We start from the raw sequence: 18,411 nt of genomic DNA on the forward strand, positions 1-18,411 counted from the left end.
ACACACTGTTACTTGCCAATCGAAATGGATCAAATGATAATAGATCCTCATGAAAATAACGAAGATCATCAAAATTTCAATATGAAGATTTAAATGAGAAGTAAAATAAGAAAAATAAAAATAATAGTTGTTCTAAAACGAATCTATTTATACAGACAACGGATTGCAAAATCGAAATCAAACATTTAGCAAAAAATCCTCAGAAAACTGAGGTTGTTATTGCAATTTAAATTTAAAACGAAAAACACAATTATGTCACAAAATTATGAGGTCGGAGTTGAGAACTACAATATTTGGAAATCAAAATATAACAGAGAACAACAGATACTCACTAAAATATTCAATATATAATTAAAAAGAGAAGTAAAAAAATTTAGTTTAGTTTAAAATATTACAAAAATGCAAAATGCTAACCTTCAGCTACTTTGAGGTCTTCCTTGAGTCTGAGATCTGTCGTTTACGCTCTTTTTGCCTAAAAAATGAAGGAATTATAGAATGATTGAACCTTTCATTTCCACTTAAGAGCACCATCGGAATGAGCGAAGCAAAAAACAGAATTAATTGAAATTCGTGACATGCAACTTGTACGAAGACGAAGAATCAAAGGAAATTGATGGAACTTTTGTTTCCATTTAAGAGCATCATCGGAGGAAGAAGAAGGCCGCGGTGGTGCCGTAGGTTGGTGCAGAAGGTTTGATCAGAGGAACACCATTGCGATTGCAAGTTTGAGAGATTCATGTAAGTGGTTCTTCGTTTGCTCTCTCACAATCTACATTTCTCTTTCTCTCCAAATGGTAGGAGTAGCTTCTTTATAAAATGGTGGGAGCACCTTCGTTATAAAATGGAGCACTACAATTTGAGCTAAATTATGAGAGCGGGAAGCTCCTCAAATTTGAGCTAAATTTTCAAGTCACAAAGCTACTCTAGTTCGAGCTAAATCTTCATGTCCCGAAGCTCATGAAATTACGAGCCAAATTTTCAAATCACTAAGATACACAAATTCGAACTAGATCTTGAAATAACGAAGCTTCTCAAAGTCTAGCTAAATCTTCAAGTCGCAAAGCACCTCAAGTTCAAGTTGCAAAGCTCAAGTCACGCTAAATCTTCAAGTTAAACGCTTCTTAGCGAATGAGCATAAACTGCATGTTACTCTTGGTCTGCAAGAGTACAAACTATGCACTGGAGAAAAAAAACTCAAAAAATATAGCATCATGAAATTTTAATTTTTCTGTGGAACATTACAACAAGTCTTCCTTTTGTGCCCCTTTATAAATCATATGTTGCATCTCATCTTTGGCCTCTTCAACTTCACATCATGAAATGGTTTAGTTCCATTATTTTTGGCCTTTCCAATGGTCTTTTAGAATTGGAGACAACATAATTTCTTTCAATACATGCAATGGTAAATTTCATGTACTTTTGCATGAGGGCTTCAACCGATATTGCATATGTATTATTGATGTAATAGGCAGAGTACTAATCCTCTTCATATTGGTGTTTGTACTCGATAACAACCAAAGCATGAACTACATTTCCTAGTTCGAGGGGACACTATGAACCTCTTAACACCATAAATCACTATATCTAGGAATTCAGAGGAAGTTATTACCTGCCATCAACAACACATTTGTATTAGTCGTTCAGAAATTATACACATAACATACAACACATATACATATTATACAGTTTTTATACAAGTTACATAGAAACGCTATATGTACAATTTATATACATATACTATACATTATTCATATATGTGTTTACAGAAACCTATTTCCTAAACCAAAGATATACGACTTTTTCCTACAACTATATATACATATGTTATACATAAATCATATACATGTTTTATACACATTATTCCGAATAAAATACATACAAATTATTCATATACCAAAAAATTTACAAATTTTATACAATATATATATATATATATATATATATATATATATACAGATTTTTTCTTGAACTAAATCATGCATTTTTTAACAAACTGTACACATAATGTATTCACAATCCACATATATCTACCTGTTAAGACCCATCTTCCACAGTGTTGTATAAAAATTGAATGAAACGTGCTATCCACCATTGTTACTCGATGAAACCTTCAATCTGCATGATTTTGAAGTCAAATTTGTATGAACTTTATTTCAATTGCGTATAATTGAATTAATCGACGGTGGATGATTTTGAAGTTGAAATTGAATGATTTCAATGGCGTATAAGATTGTGTATAAATTTTGAAATCGCATATATTTACCTGTTAAGTCTCATCTTTCATCGTGCTGAATCAAAGTTGACTGAAATGCGGGATCCGCCATTGTTGGATGATGAAAGCTTTTATCCGTTCTATTTTAAAGTTTGAAATTTAATGATTTCAATGGCATAAAATTGAAGCTTCGATAGTATCGATTTTGAATTCTCGATTCTTTAATGACATTTGATTCCTCAGAAAAATGTGTAGAAAACGGGGGATAAAACAATTTGCTCTGCTCGTTTTTTTAACCCAACAATGAATAATTGTGTATCTCTTCTGAATATGAAATCTGCTTGTTTGACAGCCGGAGTCTGTAGAAATTTCTTGTGTATCAACTTTGATTCGCCAGCTTATTGGCTTCGAATTGATTCAGTACAGAATTATGAGAAATTAGGAAGAAGTGAGAATATTGTAAGTGAGAAATTTTGGGAAGAAGATCACACAGAAGCAGTTATTTGTGTTTATATTTTTACCCTTTTTTTTTTTTTTTGTGGCGTTTGTATAGATTTGGTAACTATTCTAATGTTATGTTTTGTAAACTGAAAAGGCTCATTATGTTCTGTAAATATACCCTCTTACTATGTATGTATACGTTTTTTGCCCTATTATTTTTGTATATTCAGTTACTAATTGTTTCCACTCGTAGGATTAAACTAGGTATGTTGTTGGTGTTTTTATTCAGTTATTGATTGTAAATAATAAATATTAACTTATTTATCTTGTCTTTTTTTCTTAAACCAGACGGTTACCCAAGCAAAGAAAAAATGAACTTTGTCACTAAGAAGTCATTTAGTTACAAATACTTTTACTTTGAGCAACTTTGTAGCTTTAAGATAAGAATTAGAACTCTCATTACTAGTTAATGAGGGTTGATTCAGATCTTAAAATGGGAAGCAAAGAGCTTCAACGAATATTTTACAAACAAAGAGAAAGATTACCAACACTTGTCTCAAGAAATCGATAACTTCTAAAACTGCATTCTCATGGCAACAAATGGGATTTTTGAATAAAGTATTCGGATTATGTAACAACTGGATCATTTACGAACCTCTTTAAAAGTGATTAGGCTTGAATCCAAGAGATACACAACCACCTAATTTAAAAGAAGGGTAAATAACCCATATATGCGATCCACACATCTAGTTTTCAACTGATGTAGCCCGTTGTATCATCAGTGTATAGATGATGTATCTCTTCTGTATAGCTATATATAAATATTACACCTACTCTACATATATAATGTATATTCTTTGTTAATCATGTATAAACACATGAAACCAACTCAAATTACAATGTATAGATAATGTATATGTTTTGTATAACTATATATAAATAATGTATCCACGCTACTATACAAAATCAAAGGTGAACCAAATTGTCTTCTTTTCAAATTTTCAGCTATTCGAATCAGTTCAAACAAGTTCCAATCTCAACCAATCTATTTCCCAAAGTAGATTTCTTGAGAACATGAATACTAGTTATAAAATAATAAAGTTTAGCTCCATTATTTAAAGGACACTATGAAGCACACTGATGTACATTGAATCAAAATTCTGAACCTGCAGACTGTATTGCTACATATAAAATGTTTATTTATCAAACACTTTGAGTTTGACCCATTAGCTATTTTAATTTGAAGTACTTCGAATTCGATGTGGGCCATGGTTTTGGTTGGTAGTGGACTTGTGGCGCTGGCTTTCCGTAATCCAAAGCTTCCAGACCCCCAACAATGGTGGCCTTTAGATTTTTGAATTTCCACCCTCAATAACTCAATAATTTTCACCCTCAATAATCATCAAACTGATCTCAATCGAATCACTCGAACCCAAACTTCAGAATCGCCTTCATTGAGCTATTTCCAACAAAATGAGGCAACACCCTTTCGAGATTTCACAACAAATTTTCAGACTGGGCAAACCTAGATTCTTCAAAGGATGTGATAATGGATTGTATTTGGTTCTTTGAGATTTCTCTCCATTAACAAGGCACTTGCATTTAATAGTGTGTTATTCTCTGGTTCATATGCCTTTTGCTTCATGTATCTGAATGAAAAAATAGAGAGAGACGAAGGAGAGAAAGAGGGTAGAGAGGCGCACAGAGTAAAATGATACGTACGTAATAAACAAGAAATTGGGTCAATTTGGTAAACTAGATTATTTATGGGTATTGGGCCGTAATTATCTCTTAAAAGAATGATTTGTCCAAAATCCATGAGTTTCAAGCACTTCAAAAGAATTTGAGGTAAAATTCAGATCTTATGCAGTCCAAACCCCAAAAAACAGAGGCTTGCGAAACTTGTTAAGGCCCAATTACTTTTTCTAAGCAGGTTTCTAATATAATTGAGGACCAAGTATTTTTGTTACTAACAATTTTTTTAAAAATTAAAGTCCAAAATAGATATTAAATGACTTAAAGACAAACTCATGTCTTCATAAGTTATTGAGTGAAGTCCATTAATCTATAAATTTGGAAGTTAAATTAACGTGTGCAATTCAAAGATCAAATTTGACATAGACTTTACAAAATCTTTTTAAAGTTGACAATTTCAACCAAAGTTATAAACTTAATTCATCTATTGAATTAATGGAATAATCAAGCGCTAAATAAATCATTTCAAACAAAACCACATTCAAGTTCACATTTTACAATCAAGTTACACTCTTTTAGCTACAAAAATAATTTAATCCGCTGGTAACCGCATTTTAGGATATCCCGAGATGTCTAACACCTTCCTTGAGAAATCTCCTGAACCCTTACCCTTTTTCTTGTTTTCAAAATTGAGGTTTTTATACCTTGTCTTTTAAATGGTTTCCTAATTCCCAAAATAAATAATTAGGTTATGACTTTGTTTATTTCACAAATAGCCAAGTTATTGACACATTTTTAACCGAGTCTAAAAAGGGACCGTAACACTCACAATTGCGACTCATCAAGTTTAGATTTATAACAACAATGTTTTTAACTCCGAAATGTGTTGAAACACCTCCGAGCTCTTCGGCTTTCAACCCAAACCATACCAACAAGATCCAAAACATAAATTTAGGCTTAAGTCAAAAGCGGCCCCCTAAACTTGTCCTGAGATTTCACATGGCCACCTAACCCGACGCTTGTTCCAATTTGACACCTAAACCACTCCAAATTTGAACCACTTAAACACTCTTTTAATAATCAGCCAAAAGTTTAAGATGTGTGTATTACACTCGTGGGTGACATGACAAAGTAACGAATAACATAATGACATCTGGCATTTGGCTCGAAAAAATTATTAAAGAAAAAAACTATTTACCACCTATTTAACTAATTAAATAAATTATTTCAATAATAAAAGAAAATAATAAACCTATTTTCTAAAATACCACCCCACCCAAACTTATCCTTCCCCCTCCTTCCCCCTTTCCCCAAAATCCGCCATCGCCCAAACCCCCACTCCACCTTCTTCCCTCCCGTTTCTCAATTGGCACAAGAATCTTCTTCCCCCATTCCATTTTCCACTAGTACAAGGATTAAGAATGGAGTTTCACCGGAGAAAAATAATAAATTCAAATGAATGTTGCCTGAAAAAATAAAGTGTTGCCGGAAATTTTCTTGAACCCAGATCTGATTTCTTCTCTTGGTGAACTCTTTTTTTTTATTCCAGTCAACTTTGCTTAATAGGTGTGATCTATTATTCTTAGATTAAATTAATATAGTAACATGGCTTGGACTAAAAAATGGAGTTTCACTGGAATATTTGACACCGAAATTAATTTTCTTACTCTCTTTTAGTGGGATAGACATCAAAGACATGAGAGTGAATTTAAAAGTATGATTGGTGTGTGCTTGTAGAAACGATAATGGCAGCAACAATGGTGAAAATGGTGATGGATGATGGTAGGGTGAAAATTGAAGAAGAAAAAGATGAACAATAATTATTTTTATTAAAATAAAAAGAATTCACACGCTTGTTTCACGAAAGTACACAGACTTCGTCATATCAGCAAAAAGTATCCAATAAGTCACATCAGCAAAAAGTATCCAATAAGTAGGGGTGTCAATGGTATGATTCGGTCGGTGATTTTATAAAATTTATGTCATATCAATTTTTTGGTTATTTCAGTTTGTAGAATCAAAATTAGACATTTTAAAACCATCCCATCATGTCGGTTTCTCTTCGGTATCGGTACGGTACGGTTAATTTTCATTTTTTTTTAGAAAGAACATCATGTTATAGTCACTAGTAAAAGTTAAGACACAATATCATACATACTTTTATAGGGTTTGGATAAAAACTCTCTAGATATTTTTATTGATTAAAAGATTATAAATCGAGAATATATGAAAGATTGACAAGAATAGAGACTGATCCCACTATTTTACGGTAGTGTAAATAATGTTAAGCAAAAATAAAAAATATATTATAGATCGCAGGAGGGGAAAAATCAATCAAGATGAGACTCAAGAGAATTTAAAATCATACGAGAAGAAAGATATCTAATACTTTGTAGCTTTCTATCCAAGATGGTTGGAATACCGTGTAGCTTACTAGTTACTACTCGAGATGCTAGAACAATTTAATTTCAATAGAAGTGGTATAATAGGTTTCAGAGTTGGAACTTTAAGTGTTAATTATATTGCCGGCTTGTAGTAATTTTCATCATCCCAAACCCAAATCGAAAAGTTTAATATTTTAGTATATTTAAATTTAATATATAAAATATATGTTGTACATATAAACTTATTCGGTATGTTTCGGTATTTTTTCGATTTATTTTTATAAAATTTAAAACCTACCTAATTATACGGTACGGTTATAAATTTAATAAAAACCATCGGTTTTATTAAAAGAAACCTAAAAATCGATTCCGTATGATACGGTTCGGTCGATTAAGTCAGTTTTTGGAAAACTATTGACGCCCCTACCAATAGGTACATTTTTTAATAGTGCATGTGTCAAATTGAAACAGGCGTCAATTTAAATGATCATAAAAAATCTCAGGACAAATTTAGGGGGCTGCTTATGACTTAAGCCTAAAATTTACATATCCAAGGCCTCAAAAGATACAATGGGACGGTAAATAAGTAAATATCAAAACAAAGGATTGTGCTGTTACCCTTTGTATTTAACAAAAACAAATTAGGAAGACCTAAAGTTTGTTTATTTCCATTTTAGCCCTAGGACAGCAGTCCATTGCGTTTCTTGAAAGCTAGCTAGCTATTGTTATTGCAGTTTATCTTTGTGCAGTTTAATGCCCATTGCCCCAGTCAAAAAGCTGTAAAGGTCATTGATTTTTTCCTCTGTTGGGTCATTGATGAACGAAGAATATCTCGCAGCTACTTTATTTACCTCTTCTGCTTCTTTCCGTTTTTAGCCATTTAGCTTTATCTGATCTTTGTAGGGTTTACTAGGTTAACATTGCTACTAACTTAACAACAACGGTAGAAAAGTCACCTCCGGTGATCATAATATTTCATTCGTTTCGATTTACGTGATGCATTTTTTTAGTGTGTTAAAAAAGAAAGATAAAATTTTATAACCACATAAATATTATACGATATATTTTAGATGACAAATTTCAAAAGAGTACTTTTTTTCTTAAATTTTATGTCAATTCAAACTATATCATGATAAATATAATATTCCTTCAGTTTCAATTTATGTATCTTACTTTTTTTTTATTACAAAATTTACCAAAATACAAGTGACTTTTGAATATCGTAGTTTTAAATTAAAAATGTGCATAATGTATCAAAATCTCCTTTGAATTTGAATTTTATAGTTGTATCTTAAACATATCATGTGTGATGTTGGAATTAATATTGTTTAACTATTATAGGAAATGAAATTTCTTAAACAAATAAATAAAAAAGTAAGACAAATATATTGAAATAAAAAGAATAGTACTCCGTTCGTACCAATTTATATGATGATGTTTGGATTTTGAGAGTCAAGCAAATTGTTCTTTAATCGCAATTTTTTCATATGTCTTTTAAATATATTAAATTGTTAATTATTGTAATTTATAATGCTTCTTACATAGTTTCCAAATAGGTAGATTTTATCTAAAAAAATTAAAGGATTTTATGTCTAAATATACAGTCAAAATAAAAAAATGAGTTTACAAAAAATAGAAAAATATCACATAAATTGAGACCAAAAAAAATATTAGTGGCGTAAGAGTAGTCTACTCTACAATCCTATGAAACTTAGCTTCCCTAAAAGTTAAAAAGAAAAAAAAATTCATTGAAGTGAAAAGGGAAAAGGGTCAAATTTACCTTCCAAGTATGGTTTATAGTTTAAATTTGTCATCCGTCAAAGTTTGGGATTAAATTTGCCCTCTCCGTTAGGATACTTAATAAATTTGCCCTGGATGGAAGTCTAACTGGGACTCCACAACACAAAAACAAAATAGCCATATCGGATCCACGCCATTATTACTCTAAAACTGTTTTAATGTTATATCTTCGAAAAAAAATGTAGCTACGCATTTGGATACAAATCTTATTTATCCACTTTTCGAAATCTCATAGAAAGGAAAGAATATTTATCCATTAGTTTAGAATTTTCTACTTGGAAGAAAATCTAAACTTTCTTGCTTTGAGACTAAATTGGTAACGCTTTTTCATTTTGCAAGTATTTTACATATGGGTTTAAATTTTGTACATCTATAATATACAAAATATTTATACAACCAGTTTACTAATTAAATAATTATACATAATTCCTTGATAAATATTACTGAATTATCTGATAAAATAATAGTAAGTAATACTATGTTATATATATGTGTTTCTCTCTTCTCTTCCAACATGTTATATATGTTAAAATTCAAGGATATAATTTTCTTTAAAAAAAAAAAAATTGTAACAAGACGAAACGACGTGGAACAGTTTAACCGGGCTTATTGAGTTGGATATCTGACGTGACTATTTTTTTTCTATTTTTTTTGTGTTGTGGAGTCCAAGTGCCAAAGAAAGTTCTCCACCTATTGTGCATCACGAACCCCTTTGAACACTGGTGGCTTGGGAGTGTCACGTCCCAACCTAGGTGAGGCGTGATTGGCACCCAGCACCGTACTAGGGCCGAGTGAACCAAACTGTAACTCACTTCCACTCTGTCACGTCCCAAATCTGAAAGGAACAGACCATGCACTACATGCAACTACTGTGAACTTGTACAGACTATATGTCATAACTTGAGATACAAAAGAGAGACATAATGATTTCCGTACATATGTGATAGATACAATAAACCCATACACCGTCTATGAAGCCTCTACGAATACCTACGATCGAACATATGATACAAGTGCCAGGACAGGGGCCCCAGGCTACCCAAAATCTCTAGCATCAATGATAGTACTAGACCTGACTCAATTACAGGAAGAATGGAGCTTACACCTTCTCTCTGAACGTCTGTACCATCTAGAATGTACGCCTGCCACTCGGTATACCTGAACCTGCAATATGAAACATAAACAAATGCAGCCCCCCCAGCCAAGGGACGTCAGTACAGAAAGATTATACCTGGTACATAAGGCAGACATGAAGCATATACAATAAACCGAAGCTGAGAAAGGAAAGAGCCGAAGGGTAATCAAACCAAACCTTGACTGAAGATTCTATAACTCTCTATGGAACATATCTAACTGTCTTTGTCTCATGTCATGTATGCAATACTAAAAATAAAATGTCCGGCATCATGTGGGGTCTGGTGTATAAGTCGATAGCCCCAAAGGCAACGTGAGTGACCCGATGGTCGTGCATAGCCCCGAAGGCAAATGTAAATAGCCCCGAAGGCAATGCGCATATCTGTATAGCCCCGAAGGCAACTACATCTTTACATAGCCCTGAAGGCAAAATCGTCAATTATGATGAATGCATAGCCCCGAAGGCACCTATATCTTTATATAGCCCCAAAGGCAAATGTCAATGATGATGAATGCATAGCCCCGAAGGCAACTGTATCTTTATATAGCCCCGAAGGCAAATGTCAATGATGATGAATGCATAGCCCCGAAGGCAACTGTATCTTTGTATAGCCCCAAAGGCAAATGTATATCATAATGAATGCATAGCCCCGAAGGCAACTGTATCTTTGTATAGCCCCGAAGGCAAATGTATATCATGATGAATGCATAGCCCCGAAGGCAACTGTATCTTTGTATAGCCCCGAAGGCAAATGTAAATGATGATGAATGCATAGCCTCGAAGGCAACTTTATCTTTATATAGCCCCGAAGGCAAATGTCAATGATGATGAATGCATAGCCCCGAAGGCAACTGTATCTTTATATAGCCCTGAAGGCAAATGTCAATGATGATGAATGCATAGCCCCGAAGGCAACTGTATCTTTATATAGCCCCGAAGGCAAATGTCAATGATGATGAATGCATATGGCATAATTCGTCTTGCGTTACGCTCTATAACCCTTAACGATTATCTAGAAACTTCTGACCTTATGTCCATCTTAGTCAGTGACTAATAACCCCTTTAGCCTACTTACAACTTGTCAATATCAGTCCATTTGAGGGAGAGACTCTAATCCTTTAAAGATAACTTATTGACTTAAACTTGGGAATAATACGCTCGGATGATAAGTCGGATCATGAACATAACGTATCTCTTCATTAGCTTACGGAGTCTATGACATGGCGTTAATGTATTTCCAGAAACTCTAGAACTCTTTAATGATACTTCCTGAACCTTATATGTATAACTTAACTTCAATACACCTTATGACTCATCAATGATAAGTCGAAGCTAGTCATTTGATTCATGCTACCTTCAAATGTACCTTCCATCAACTACCACCACAAACTAGCCATACAACTCGTCCTGCATAACTTTCTATTCCCCATTTATGCTCTTTAGAAGCTATCAAAGATAGTTCACCCTAAATGATCCCTCTATATCCAACTCTGGTCACATAGAACTATCGATGTCCTTTATCTTAGCTACTATCCTACAACACCCTTAACCATACTTTAGAAACCAACAACACTATTCTACCTAATCACATTGACATAACTGATCTTAAGGGACTCTATACGACTTAACAATGGTAACCTACGTATCATCAATCATGATCCATCGTATGCTACACTCTATAACCCTTTAACCATCACATGAACACTAGCCATAGGGTGGCATTCCTGTTAACTAACTCTCTACTTCCCTACTAATACACTCATAACTAACAACATGCTTTTACCTCATAATCTATCATCAATCAACATCTCATAAAAGTTAACCATACAATTCACCTTAAGCAGCACTTCGTTATCCGTTTATGATCCTTGGAACTTCTACATGACTGGTCTTATTTAACTCTCTGCACTTTAACAATGACCACTAGAACTACCAATAGCCACCCATCTTACGCTACGTTTTACAACTCCTTTTAATGACATTCTAAGAACTCTCAACACCCCTGATCCTAAACGTGTTCTATGCCTCTTTTTGGACGATGTCTTAGAAATTCAACTTTGGCAGTAGGCCATTGGAGTGGAGTATCAATATCGAAACATATGACATATTCTAATTCAGCTTACGAGACATATAAAGTGGAAACGACACGCTTTATTTTGTAACTCTGGACTTCATAATAACTATGAGAGGACACCAACGAGATCTGCAAGCTATCAATATCATCCCACCTAAGGGGAAACTCTACATCCATTATGATAACTCGGAATTCGACTTTTAGGAGCAATACGCTTGAGTGCCAACTGATTATGGAAATATAATATTTCTTAAGAAACTCATAAAACTTATAACATGGAATCAATACACTATAAGCTCTAGACTTCATAGTCATATAAACAACAATTAACACACATCGTGTCGTAGTGGCGAGCCAAGGAATAGCCTTACGTACCTTTACTTTCGATCCATCAATGATAGCAATAGAACCAGCTCCTTTTGCACTTAAACTACAAAAAGGAAGACAAGACTAGTGATACAAGAGGAACACGCCAATTAGCTTATACGCGTCAAGCTCATTCTACAAATATTTTTTACTGTGTTTGTCCAAGCCTATCTCCTTTCTAATCCTTGAAACACTCTTACTAACATGTGAATACTAGTCCAACAATACTTCAACACCTTCATACAACAAGGACAGTCCCAACATGCTATACAACACAACTAGTAACGCATTACATCAATAACTTACCAACTAGTAGCAACTAAGCACATTTAAATCCTCAACTAACTCATCTCCAACATGCTAATATTTCCAGCACCTTAGAATAACAAGAACTGTGCCTTCACACACCATATAACACCTAACATACCAACACCAAATTTCTATATGTTCAGCATCTCAACATACCAAACAGCCCCCTAAACAACATGCTAAGTAATCAAGAAACGACAAGCTTGTTCGACGATAAATCGGATAACATCTCTCCTGTTTCTATTACATTCCTCAAATTCAAAAACAACAACAAGAACCAACAACAATCAACAAATATATGTCTAACACTTAAAAGAGCAACATGAGCAACCCCAAAACTACATAACAAGCCCAACAAAGATCCATATCATTCAACCATCAACCCATGAACTTGTAACAACTAAAACACATCTAAAGCTTAACCTATACATATAAAGAAGAAGGAGGAACTTACCCTATTGTCCAAATCCTTGATTTTCCTTTACTTGCTGCCCTCCAATTCCACTTAGCCCTACATAATTTCTCATGAAGGATTCAGCCAAACCCTTAAATATTATCACTTATCTTAAGCTTAAAAAGAAGGGGGAAATACTTGAAAGCTAGGGAGGATGAAGGATCTGTCTATGGATACTTGTAGATTAGGAGAGAGAATAGATTACCTTGAGCTTATGGAGGAGGAAGGAGGAGCATTAATGGATGCCATAAAAGCTTCAAGTTCAACATGGAGAAGAGAGAGAGAGAACATTGAGGCTGTTTGGTTCAGATCATAGAGAGAGAGAAGAGAATTGTGAAATGTTTCTATGTGGAAAATGAGAAAATGAATCAGATCTTTGGCCTTATATATTTGTTGACCACACCTCTTTTTTTCGTTTTCCCTTTTTGCCCCTTACAATCTGATCCACAAATGTTCAAGTAGGTGATACACCTGCTTGTTAATTTCTTAGTCTAGAAGTTTGCTGACTATCTCTAAACATATGTGTCGAACTCATTCAATAAGTAGGACGTGAAATAAGTACGACGTAAAATAAGTAGCTCAAGCAGGTAGGACGTGTAAAAAAGTAGCTGAAGCAAGTAGGACGTGTAAGCACTTAGATGTATAAGAAGTGTGACGTGTAAGGAAGTAGCTCTAGTAAGTAGGACGGGTAAGCTACTCGCTCAAGCACTTAAGACGTCCAAGAAAGTAGGTGAAGCATATAGGTGAAGCATATAAGTGACGCACATAGGTGAAGCTAGTAGGCCACCTTACCTTTGCCCGACGTCCCACTCGTCATGAAAACTTGTTCACATTATCTAGACTTAACGTTTACACTTGGACATTAAGCGACTATTATAACTTTATTCCTCTATATTCAAGCAAGTTCATCGACTTCATCTTAGTCGTACACACGTTGACAAGTACGGGGTGTTACAGGGAGCCTCGATCTTAGCCTCCCTCGTCACGACAACATTGTTGACTGCCTCGGTCACACCAACGTTGACCTACTCTTCAAGTGCCACTATTTTTGCCTTCATGGCATCGATAGTACTCAACGCCTCCATGAGTCTGCACTCTAAGGCATTGATGGTTTGCTTTACCTCAATCTCAGCCTGCATACGCCTCTCCAAGTCATTTCGGATGCTTTCAATTTCTTCAAGAGTATGCCTCTCAAGAACGCTAAGAGTGCCCTCTACCTTGCCCAAACGTTGGCTAAATATGTCGATGGCGTCCATCCCCACGTTAACCTTCATAACCAACTCTTTACCGAGCGAGGCGTCCTCGGACAGGACCTCCAGGCCATCCTCGCTCGCCTCAGTGGTAGATGGTTCTTAGGATGTAAGCCCTTCATTTGACACAACCTCTGGTGACACCTCCTGGCTCTTGTTGCCAGCAATCCTCTTTTTGTTATGGCCCTTCTTGCCGGTAACATCCTGGATGACGTTGGCTTGGGTTTTAGCAGCATTGATTTCTCCGACGTTTGTCATTCCCTTAGTCATAACCTTTGCTCTGATACCACGTTGTCACGTCCTTAGTCTTCAACTAAGCGCAGGTGCGGCACTTGACAACTCGCTCACGTTCTTGCACAACTTGCTCACGATCTTGCTATGCCAAGTCAGCCTAGATCACTACACTCAAGATCGCTAAGGGAATACTAATTGAGAAGGACAAGAGAAATTTGCTAGAAGGAAGCTTTTTATTATAGAAAACTTGATTGATTTTTGCTTGATGGTTTTTACAAATGTATGCCCCTCTATTTATACTACTCAACTAGGGGCTAATCTATAAATAATAATTGTTACACAAGTCCCTCTATATTTACAAGTAGGTCCCCTCTCTAGAATTCTCTACATGCCTAGAATATTCTTCTTAAGAAAGTCTTCCCAGATATTTTATAAGAATTTATAGTCTCTCCAAGAAAACTCTCCATGGCTCTAGAATCTCCTCACAAATGCTCGCATCTTTGCCATATAAGCATCCACATGTCTAAAATATGTGCTTATGTGGCAAGATGACTTGGCCACCTCAAAAGATACAATGGGACGGTAAATAAGTAAATATCAAAACAAAGGATTGTGCTGTTACCCTTTGTATTTAACAAAAACAAATGGGCAAGACCTAAAGTTTGTTTATTTCCATTTTAGCCCTAGGACAGCAGTCCTTTGCGTTCCTTGAAAGCTAGCTAGCTATTGTTATTGCAGTTTGTCTTTGTGCAGTTTAATCCCCATTGCCCCAGTCAAAAAGCTGTAAAGGTCATTGATTTTTTTCTCTGTTGGGTCATTGATGAACGAAGAATATCTCGCAGCTACTTTATTTACCTCTTCTGATTCTTTCCGTTTTTAGCCATTTAGCTTTATCTGACCTTTGTAGGGTTTACTAGGTTAACATTGCTACTAACTTAACAACAACGGTAGAAAAGTCACCTCCCGTGATCATAATATTTCATTCGTTTCGATTTACATGACATATTTTTTTAGTGTGTTAAAAAAGAAATATAAAATTTTATAACCACATAAATATTGTATGATATATTTTAGATGATAAATTTCAGAAGTCTACTTTTTTTAAAAAAAAAAAAAACTTTATGTCAATTCAAACTATATCATGATAAATATAATATTCCTTCAGTTTTAATTTATGTGTCTTACTTTTTTTTTATTACAAAATTTACCAAAATAAAAGTGACTTTTGAATATTGTAGTTTTAAATTAAAGATGTGCATAATGTATCAAAATCTCCTTTGAATTTTGTAGTGGTATCTTAAACATATCATGTGTGATGTTGGAATTAATATTGTTTAACTATTATAGAGAATGAAATTTTTTAAACAAACAAATAAAAAAGTAAGACACATTTTCGAAAAAAAATGTAGCTACGCATTTGGATACAAATCTTATTTATCCACTTTTCGAAATCTCATAGAAAGGAAAGAATATTTATCCGTTAGTTTAGAATTAGAATTTTCTACTTGGAAGAAAATCTAAACTTTCTTGCTTTGAGACTAAATTGGTAACGCTTTTTCATTTTGCAAGTATTTTACATATGGGTTTAAATTTTGTACATTTATAATATACAAAATATTTATACAACCAGTTTACTAATTAAATAATTATATATAATTCCTTGATAAATAGTACTGAATTATCTGACAAAATAATAGTAAGTAATACTATGTTATATATATGTGTTTCTCTCCTCTTCCAACATGTTATATATGTTAAAATAAAAGGATATAATTTTCTTTAAAAAAAATTGTAATAGGACGAAACGACGTGTAACAGTTTAGCCGGGTTATTGAGTTGGATATCTAACGTGGCTATTTCTTTTTTGTGTTGTGGAGTCCAAGTTAGACTTCCATCCATATAAGGGCAAATTTGTCAAGTATCCTAACAGAGAGGGCAAATTTGATCCCAAACTTTGACGGAGGACAAATTTAAACTATAAATCATACTTGGAGGGTAAATTTGACCCTTTTCCAACCGGAAAAGGGTATGTTTTTTCATTTTTCTTTTTCCTTTGTTTAAGTTGGGTCCATAACCAAATTGAAGAAGAAAAACCTATTTTATTTTATTTTTTGTAGTTTTGTCAAAAAAAGGGAAAAACGTAAATCATCCTAATTCCTAAAAAAAAAAAAAAAAAACAATTGGAATGAAACTTGTGGCCCAAGAAATCTTCTTATAAATACCCTCACAAAACCCTATTACCCACCCATAATTCCGCCAAAGCTGCCGACGTTAGGGTTTCGAGAAAAAAAAGAGTTGAAGAATGTCTTCCACCGGCGAACTCGCATGTACCTACGCTTCCTTGATTCTTCATGATGATGGCATTCCCGTAACTGTAATATCTTTTTCTTCTTTTTATTCTCTTTATGTTTATTTGTGTTCCATTGTCACTAATTTTAATGTACTTTTTGTACTGGTATTAGGCGGAGAAAATTGGAACATTGGTGAAAGCAGCAAATTTGCAGGTGGAATCATATTGGCCAAGCCTATTTGCAAAGCTTTGTGAGAAGAAGAATGTTGATGAGCTTATCATGAACGTTGGCTCTGGTGGTGCCCCCGCTTCTACTGGCGCTGCTGCCGCCGCCGCTGCTCCTGCTGCTACCGGTGACCATGCACCTGCCGCCGATGACAAGAAAAAGGTACTTATTTATGTTCCATCCTTATTTTCCGTAATATGCATGTGTATAAAATATTCTGTCTCCAATTATTATGTACTGTTTTTTTAACATCAACTATTGTTTGATTTTGTTGTCATAAGTTTTGTACATACTATTTGTTGAAGCTCCGTAATATGCATGTATATAATATATTTTGTCAAAAATTATTGTGTATTTCTACCAAAATTAATCAAGTTAACTATTGGTTTTCGTCATTAATTTTGTATAATGCTCCCTCCATTTCAATTTATGTGGCAACTTTTGAATTTTGAGAGGCAAACATAGTCAAAATTAATAAATTTGACTCTCAAAATTCGAACTGTGTCACATAAATTGGGATAAAGTGGGGTATGTGCTGAAACTGCAACAGTGGTTATAATGATTTATTTCCCTTCTATTAAGCGACGTGATCGAAAATAATTTCCATTCTTTATGAGTCAATTCTTGTAAAATTTGAAAACATAGTTTCAAGCATAAAGTCTTTATATACGGTAATTGACTCACGAAGAAAAAGGTATTTGCATATTTATTTATGTTCCATTCTTATTTTCCGTAATATGTATGTGTATTTTGTCTCGTGTACTTTTTTTCTTATCAATTTTTGACCAAATTTAATCAAGTCTACTATGATTCGATTTGGTTTTTCGTAATAAATTTTGTATAATATGTGTTGAAGCTCCAACAGTGTTATAATGATTTATTTCTCCTTCTATTCAGCAACAGCGACGTGATGAAAAAATAATTTCCATTTTTTATGAAGCACTTCTTGTAAAATTGGAAAAACACAGTCAGGCATAAAATCTTTATATATTAACTGACTCCCAAAAAGTGAATTTCGTGTCAGTTGATATTAGCTGTGGTTTTACTTGTTTCTTCTTTGTCCAATATTTATGAGTCAAATTAATGTGTACTTTTTTTTGTAATCTTTACATAATTGATATTAGCTGTGGTTTTACTTGTTCCTTCTTCTTTAATTTGTTAAACTAAGCTGAATTTCTCGTTGTTTTTTGTGTTGTCTCTCAATTTCAGGAAGAGACAAAGGAAGAGAGTGATGATGAGGCCATGTTTAGCTTGTTTGATTAGAGTTGCAGAATTCGTTAGTCCTCGGGATGTTGATGAATTTCAGTATTTTGGCTTTTTTAATTTGTCTAGAATTATGTTAGAATAATTTTGAATTCTGATACATATGGCGTTATTGTATCGAAATCAATACTTGACTTATCTATTAGTACTACTACACAGTCTTTTCCTTATTTCCTTGTAATTTGAATTTCGGCAGTAATTTTGACCAATTAGTATCCAAAGTAAATCAGAGTCCAAAACCAACTTGGAGAAATAGTCCAAAAAGTCCTAGTTGGAAT

The 18,411-nt window shown here is 33.9% G+C and overlaps 1 protein-coding gene and 1 long non-coding RNA gene across 2 annotated transcripts; one reads left to right on the forward strand and one right to left on the reverse strand.

The window, feature by feature from the left end:
* Positions 1-420: 420 nt before the first annotated feature.
* Positions 421-3,029, reverse strand: LOC132047929 (uncharacterized). Its single transcript, XR_009412845.1, has 3 exons — positions 2,264-3,029; positions 2,032-2,115; positions 421-1,609 (listed from the first exon to the last, which is right to left on the reverse strand). It is a non-coding gene; the product is annotated as an uncharacterized LOC132047929 (long non-coding RNA).
* A 13,549-nt stretch (positions 3,030-16,578) lies between these two features.
* LOC132047930 (large ribosomal subunit protein P1-like) lies at positions 16,579-18,303 on the forward strand. Its single transcript, XM_059438900.1, has 3 exons — positions 16,579-16,728; positions 16,817-17,032; positions 18,080-18,303. Exons 1-3 carry the CDS (start codon positions 16,657-16,659, stop codon positions 18,131-18,133), a joined length of 342 nt encoding a protein of 113 aa, XP_059294883.1. The 5' UTR covers positions 16,579-16,656; the 3' UTR covers positions 18,134-18,303.
* The last annotated feature ends 108 nt before the right edge of the window (positions 18,304-18,411 follow it).

Source organism: Lycium ferocissimum, chromosome 2 (genome assembly GCF_029784015.1).
Source record: "Lycium ferocissimum isolate CSIRO_LF1 chromosome 2, AGI_CSIRO_Lferr_CH_V1, whole genome shotgun sequence".
NCBI lineage: Eukaryota > Viridiplantae > Streptophyta > Magnoliopsida > Solanales > Solanaceae > Lycium > Lycium ferocissimum.

Coding starts and splice junctions, on each gene's coding strand:
- LOC132047930 (XM_059438900.1), top strand. CDS start 16,657: ATGTCTTCCACCGGCGAACTCGCATGTACCTACGCTTCCTTGATTCTT. Junction 16,729..16,816: donor ATGATGGCATTCCCGTAACT/GTAATATCTTTT, acceptor TACTGGTATTAG/GCGGAGAAAATTGGAACATT. Junction 17,033..18,079: donor CCGCCGATGACAAGAAAAAG/GTACTTATTTAT, acceptor TCTCAATTTCAG/GAAGAGACAAAGGAAGAGAG.